We start from the raw sequence: 7,919 nt of genomic DNA, 5'->3' as shown, positions 1-7,919 counted from the left end.
TGTGTTGGTGTACAGAGGCAACATTTAAAAATTGGTTGTAATTCCTAATGTGATTTTTTTTTTCTTTTAAATGAAACCCTCAAAGCTAAAAGTCACATCATGATTGCTTCATTTCATCCACTGAGGCAAATTTACAAGAGCACTGTCACTGTCCAACTGAGAAGGACAGACAAAGTACAACTATCAAGCCCCCCACCCCCCGAAAAAATTGCAACTACTGCTAGTGTTTTGAAGATCTTGTCAGAACTTCCAAAATGATGGATTTTGGGATTTGTTTGTGTTTCATTGTTGTATGATGTCAGTTACAATTAAAAATATGCTTGTACAAATAAGATTGCTTTAATATCACCTTTGTGTGACCTGAAGAAAAATATGTTGGTCTTACAAGTTGTTGACCCATCACAAAAAAAGTCTTCAGGAACCACATTTGGATCTGGTCCAAACTGTACTTTTAATATTCTATCATTGTACACAAACACCTACCTAGTAGTTTTTATTAACACTGAATAATTTTTGTTTTAATTAAGTTTTACTACTCTGGAGGAGAAATTGGTCAAATGGTGCAAAACATCATGTCTCAGAATGTTATGGAATATTTAATGCAGGACCAATTTGAAAATGTAATCTCTTTGAACAAAATCCCATGCTGACACAACATTTCACTGAATTACATTTGTATTTTTTTAAATTATGGTTGTCACAAACAAATAAGATAAATAAACAAACATAACCTCCAACCATTGGCTGGAGTTAAAATATGACCCATACATATCATCCATAAAACTTTATCACTTGTTAATCTCAAATCCAGTATGAATAAATAAAGAAATGTAATAAATTAGAACATTTTATCCAGAGTGAGATTCCTGTTAAACAGAATTTAACCCCACTGTTTTGAGGTTATTATTATTATTATTATTATTATTATTATTATTATTATTATTATTATTATTATTATTATTATTATTATTATTATCAATAATAATAATTCATTATTATTTACTAAATAGTGTATTAAATCATCGGGAAAACTTTATGTAAAAAATTTCTTATTTTTGTAATATTTTATGTTGATCATATGTCCACCTTTTTCAAACTAAAACAAGTATAATTGTCTTCTCTCTCTCTCTTTTTTGTGGCCTGTCCTGTCTGACGCTGTCCTCTAAGGACAACAAAACAAATCTTGCTGGGTTTTTTTTTTTTTCTCACACGATTCATGTCGTCTGTCAGTCTACTTTCACTGCCTTCCCATCACTTTGTCTATTTTCACATAATTGTTTTGCTTGTTTTCTTCATTATCTCTCAATCTGGAATTCAACTTCCTGCAGTGATAAACATCGGCGCCCCCCTCATCTTTTTTGTCTCTTTCTTGCTCCATCGCCGTGCACCTCGATGAGATGTGACTGTGATTAACAGTGCTGTGACAGAGATGACACAAGACTTTCGTCACAGTGCAAAAACAAACAATTCAGATGAGATGAACAGATCAAAATATGTACAAGTTGTTTATCAGAGATGCTAATTGTTTCCGCATGGGAGGGGAGGACGGTGGTGGAGGAATGCCGTGCGTAAGGGAGGGTGAGAGGAACTTGAGAATATCCTCCCTGTGTGCCTTTGGCCTGTGCCTGACTTCAGAGCTAAGCCGCCTCTCCACAGAAGGTCAACACCACGTTCAACTTTTCACCTCAGAGAAATCACACCGCGGCGCATTGCAACATCGCACGGCCTTCCAGAGTACGACATAATTCAACAACTGCACGCCCTCTGCAAAGTAAACAAACATCTGCTGCAGCATGATTACACACAACTCAGCAACAGGCGACATTCGGTCAGACTGCAGATTGCATTTCAATGAAAGTTTGGTGACACCCGACGACTGACAGAGTCAACAGGTCACCAACCTCAAAAAAAACACAACAACTTTCTGCAGTAGGGCCTCTCACTTTAAGCTTCCGGTTCCAGGATGCTGGTTTGGGTGCATTGTATGTGTGTGTGTGTGTGTGGGCTCGGCAATGTCAGTGTCGGTCAGGTGTAACCGAACAGACAGACAGGCAGGCGGCTGCCTGGCGTCAGCGGCCACACGCCTGTCACGACACACCACACGCCGAGGAGCTGCATACCGCTGCACCCACACAGTGCACACACAATGAACGCTCAGTTCCCATCACGCAACAGCGGCAGGAGCAATGTGAAATATTCACACAGGGACAAAAGGTGGAATGACAGGCGGGGGGTGGCGTTAGACCTGGGAGATGAGGCTCAAGAAAGTCGGGCCCAAATGGAAACAGCAATGTGAAACGATGACTTGTGACAAAATGGTGCGATTAAACGGACATGACACAGTACAGCTGGAGAAATCAAGGTTTCACACCCCCTGCCTCCCCACCCTTTCTATATCACCTTTAAATTTTCCATACAGCAACAAAGTTCAGGAATTTGTAAATGTCACATTAAGAAAATCAGAGAAAAAAATCTGCAACAACACTCTAAAATTGTCACTTTTTTTTACAACACTTTTATTTTATTTGCAACATATTTTCTTTTAATTTCATCTGTAGCTGTTACCTTAACTTTAATTAGAAATTCGCGATAGTTACTGTTGGAGCATGCTTTGCATTTTAGTGAATATAAAGCACCCTCAAAAACTGCATGAGGTAGTTTATATACCTCATATATATATATATATATATATATATATATATATATATATATATGCAGGGGGTTCTGGGTTCAAATCCCACCCCTGCCACATTTATCCATGCAATGTGGAGATGTGTCAGGAAGGGCATCTGGTGTAAAACTTGTGCCAATTCAACATGCAGATCCACCTTGGATTTGGTGTGGCGACCCCAACTTCATATATGTGTGTGTGTGTGTGTATATATTTATATAAACTTTTTTTCAATTTACTTACATGTCTTTAAGCACAATTGATTTTTTTAATCATGCTTTTATCATACATACAAACTTGCTATTTTTGCTTTGAACTAACTTAAGGCAAAACCTGTTGATAAAATAAACTGAATTACTGAAGCCAGTGTTAAAGTTTTAATTTTTTTTGTGTGTGTGTGTGTGTGTGTGTGTATACTCTACAAAATGTTTTAGGCATGATCCTAAAACCAGGCAGCAACAAAAATGTAAAAACAAACAAACAAACAAAAAAACAATGAAAATCCTCGGAATGTAAAATCATTTAAGCACAACAATGCTCAGCACTGACTAAACAAAATAAATATCTGGTGCGAGCACATTTAAGAAAGATAATTATTTTTGAAGTGAACTAGCCTTTTAAAACAAAAATAAAAACATCATGTTGATCAATTAATTATTCATTTATTGGATTTGTTGTCTTTGTCAGATATAAATCACCTTTTTTTTTCCCCTTAATTAGAAAAAGTCTGCTACTTTTAGGATAATAGCTCTTCCTTTATTTAAGAAAACAGATAAGATTCTACTTTTTTCCTAATGGGAAAATTACAATTTGGGAATTTCACATTTTAAAACGTAATAATACATTAATAATAATACATTTATACAGAAACAATGGTTGCTCAGTAGTTTTGCACTTTACTGTGAGGCTTTCAGAAAAGTAATTTCCACCCTTTGACACAAGCAAAACACGCTGTTTTTGTTGCTATGCGTTATATGAGCAAAAAGACTCCTCAGACTGTGAAGAAACAGTATTTACTTCCAGGGATCAGAGCTGATGTGGAGTTTGGAGCCACTGCAGATGATTCACAGCTCGGTGTCGCCCTCTGCTGGATGGAAAGCAGAGCTACATTAATGCACTGTTGTGGCTGCGTCACAGCTTCATCCTGTAAGTAACTTCAGTCCACGGACGGAGCTGACGTTTCCATCTCCGCTTGGATGAACTACATTAATGTCAGCCATGTGTGAAGACGTGACTGGTTGTGTTTTGTCCTGTGAGGGTCGAGCGGACTGCGGCGGGGCCCCAGTCCCGGACACCCGCCTGAGCCCCTCACATCTGGAGCCAATCAGCAAAACCTACACAAACATACACATAAAGGCAAAGGGAGGTTCAACACTTTTCCTAAAATCCCTCTCAACTTGTGAACTTCCGACATGACTGGGGTCAGTACAATTACCCTGGACCCATTAGTCCACAGACCACATCCATGAAACCAGAGCTGGAAAACGCTTACAGTACATTTGAGACCATCTGCAGAAGGGCCAGGTTCATACAGCTGTGATCTACAGAGGACCTAGCTGAGACATGTATGCACATCATTTAGGAGAGGATAACTCAACTGTTCTAGGCTAATATGAACCCAATGAACAACTTGGGATATGTGCCAACATCTATATCCAAAATGACCACGCCCTTTATCATCCCTAGTGTTACTTCAAATACAGCTTTATTTTCTAAACTGCAGCAGCTACAGATTTTCCAAGGTTTCAAAATGTTCAGAATGACCAGTACATGTTTGGGAGGGTCATAGTGTCAAGCTATGTATATTTTAATGTTTTTGGTCCCGCTTGAAAGGACCAGGGGAGAAGCAGGATGCGAGGCCAACTCGGCATTTAACACTTTTATTGTTTTACCAGTGCAATATGCAGGTTGAAAACCTGAGAAAAAGAAAAGAAAGGAAAAAGTAGAAAATGCAGTTTAGAGCAAGAAAAGGTATAGAAAAAATCTATATTTACAAAATAAGGTTTCATTTCTAGTGAGTTATTGCCAATTATGAACTTAAACGTCCTATTTTAATTTACAGTTTTAGCCTACAGTTTTCCAAGTTCCTACTGCAATCTCCAATCTGTAATTTGACATTAGACTTTTTAATCCAAATTGTAACCTTCAGTTTTAACTAAGAGTTTTTGAATATATGATTTTATATACAAGATTTTTCTATTTTACGATTCCACTATGAACTTTTTTAAAGACATTTCAGTGTTATTTTTAACTATGGACTTTAAATACAAATTAATTAAATAAAGTCTTTGAAGAAAAAGTGTTTATTTCAAAGTGATCTTCATGTTTCCACTTCAGTTATAAAATAAAATGCCATTATATCCATTTATTTATGAATAAATAGATAGATATGGATATAATGGCCTTTGCTTATGAATAAACCTAAATTAAAGTACGATATTTGTCTAAACTGTCAAACAAACATTCTGTCCAACTGAATATTTGTCATGCTGAAGTACAGCTTACAAACAAACAAATTTATCCACCAAACAAATGTTTGGTGAATAAATTTCTCATGCTGAAGTACAGCTTACAGAGTGTAAAATTGCAATTTTGATATTTTAAGAGGGCAGCACGGTGGATTAGTGGTTAGCACTGTTGTCTCACAGCGAGAAGGTCGTGGGTTCAATTCCCGTGGCCTTTCTGTCTGGAGTTTGCATGTTCTCCCCGTGTTTGCGTGGGTTTCCTCCGGGTGCTCCGGTTTCCTCCCACATCCAAAGACGTGGGTTAGGTGGATTGGAATCTTTAAATTGTCCGTAGGTGTGAGTTTGTCTGTTTGTGGCCCTGCGACAGACAGGCGTCCTGTCCTGGGTGTACCCCGCCTCGCGCCCTATGAGTGTTGGGCTACAACCCCTGGCAAAAATTATGGAATCACCGGCCTCGGAGGATGTTCATTCAGTTGTTTAATTTTGTAGAAAAAACGCAGATCACAGACATGACACAAAACTAAAGTCATTTCAAATGGCAACTTTCTGGCTTTAAGAAAAACTATAAGAAATCAAGAAAAAAAGATTGTGGCAGTCAGTAACGGTTACTTTTTTAGACCAAGCAGAGGAAAAAAATATGGACTCACTCAATTCTGAGGAATAAATTATGGAATCACCCTGTAAATTTTCATCCCCAAAACTAACACCTGCATCAAATCACATCTGCTTGTTAGTCTGCATCTAAAAAGGAGTGATCACACCTTGGAGAGCTGTTACACCAAGTGGACTGACATGAATCATGGCTCCAACATGAGAGATGTCAGTTGAAACAAAGGAGAGGATTATCAAACTCTTAAAAGAGGGTAAATCATCACGCAATGTTGCAAAAGATGTTGGTTGTTCACAGTCAGCTGTGTCTAAACTCTGGACCAAATACAAACAACATGGGAAGGTTGTTAAAGGCAAACATACTGGTAGACCAAGGAAGGCATCAAAGCGTCAAGACAGAAAACTTAAAGCAATATGTCTCAAAAATCGAAAATGCACAACAAAACAAATGAGGAACGAATGGGAGGAAACTGGAGGGAACTGGAGGAAACTGGAGTCAACGTCTGTGACCGAACTGTAAGAAACCGCCTAAAGGAAATGGGATTTACATACAGAAAAGCTAAACGAAAGCCATCATTAACACCTAAACAGAAAAAACAAGGTTACAATGGGCTAAGGAAAAGTAATCGTGGACTGTGGATGACTGGATGAAAGTCATATTCAGTGATGAATCTCGAATCTGCATTGGGCAAGGTGATGATGCTGGAACTTTTGTTTGGTGCCGTTCCAATGAGATTTATAAAGATGACTGCCTGAAGACAATATGTAAATGTCCACAGTCATTGATGATATGGGGCTGCATGTCATGTAAAGGCACTGGGGAGATGGCTGTCATTACATCATCAATAAATGCACAAGTTTACGTTGATATTTTGGACACTTTTCTGATGTTTAAGGATGATGAAATCATTTTTCAAGAAGATAATGCATCTTGCCATAGAGCAAAAACTGTGAAAACATTCCTTGCAAAAAGACACATAGGGTCAATTTCATGACATAGGGTCAATGTCAACGAGCAGATGTGATTTGATGCAGGTGTTAGTTTTGGGGATGGAAATGTACAGGGTGATTCCATAATTTATTCCTCAGAATTGAGTGAGTCCATATTTTTTTCCTCTGCTTGGTCTAAAAAAGTAACCGTTACTGACTGCCACAATCTTTTTTTCTTGATTTCTTATAGTGTTTCTTAAAGCCAGAAAGTTGCCATTTGAAATGACTTTAGTTTTGTGTCATGTCTGTGATCTGCTTTTTTTCGACAAAATTAAACAACAGAATGAACATCCTCCGAGGCCGGTGATTCCATAATTTTTGCCAGGGGTTGTAGGCTCCAGCCCCCCACAACACTTGATTGGACTAAGCGGTGGAAGATGAATGAATGAATGAATGAATGAATGATATTTTAAGAGAAAATGGCTAAAACAAGTGGGCAACTTATTACCGTACTTTGAAAAAAATAAGCATTTGCCAAATATAATGAAATTTTTATTTTCAGTCATACTGCTTTCAATGGAATATTGGACAGCAGGTCTCATTTGAGGTCGGGTGCTAAATGGGTAAAATATGACACATATGACGCAATTTCTCTACTTCCAGGGACAGAAACATGGCACTTTCTCTGACTTTTTGGGCAAATTGCATGCAAACAAAGTGAAAATTCAAAGAAAAAGTGGGCATGTGTTACATTTTGTTTATGACCCGGAGTTCAAACGTGTCGAGGTGGTTGTGCAGACGAGAGAACAGAGCTACTGTGTTTAGCTGTGTAGGCTAACACTTACCGACACGACCTCTTACATTTGCCTCGTCATCCCTTCTCCACTGGGAACCGGAAAAAAAACACTTTTCGCAACGGCTTCGGTGATTGCAGATGAAAACAACACAGTACACCAATTTTCCGTGTAATGTGCTGTGTACATATTGCGCAATGGGAGCGGCTGTCCCCATAACTGGTCAAATCCTGCCACCCAGGGTTCAAACGAGACTGCGCTGTCCTATTGATTTAAAGTGAAAAATACAAAACAAAACTTATTTATTTAGCAGTCAGCAGTATCGAGATCTTAAATGTTCTAAAGATTATCAGGGAAATTTCCCAACAGCGAACAGCCCGGAAAGTTTAAGTTACTAAGTATGTGGCGATTCCTGACTGTATGTATGTCGATTGACTGAATATTTTCTAG

At 38.1% G+C, this 7,919-nt stretch overlaps 1 protein-coding gene across 1 annotated transcript in view; it reads right to left on the bottom strand.

The window, feature by feature from the left end:
* Positions 1–3,934: 3,934 nt before the first annotated feature.
* The window catches only part of LOC117507345 (inter-alpha-trypsin inhibitor heavy chain H3-like), a 71,394-nt gene continuing 67,409 nt past the window's right edge, over positions 3,935–7,919 (bottom strand). Inside the window, exon 23 of the mRNA XM_034167191.1 lies at positions 3,935–4,005. Coding sequence (XP_034023082.1) covers positions 3,996–4,005 — 10 coding nt within the window. The 3' untranslated portion in view covers positions 3,935–3,995. The remainder of the gene's footprint in view (positions 4,006–7,919) is intronic.

Source organism: Thalassophryne amazonica, chromosome 3, assembly GCF_902500255.1.
Source record: "Thalassophryne amazonica chromosome 3, fThaAma1.1, whole genome shotgun sequence".
In the NCBI taxonomy this organism is placed as follows: Eukaryota; Metazoa; Chordata; class Actinopteri; order Batrachoidiformes; family Batrachoididae; genus Thalassophryne; species Thalassophryne amazonica.
Note: the sequence above shows the minus strand (reverse complement) of the source record. Positions and strands in the feature narration are given on the sequence as shown.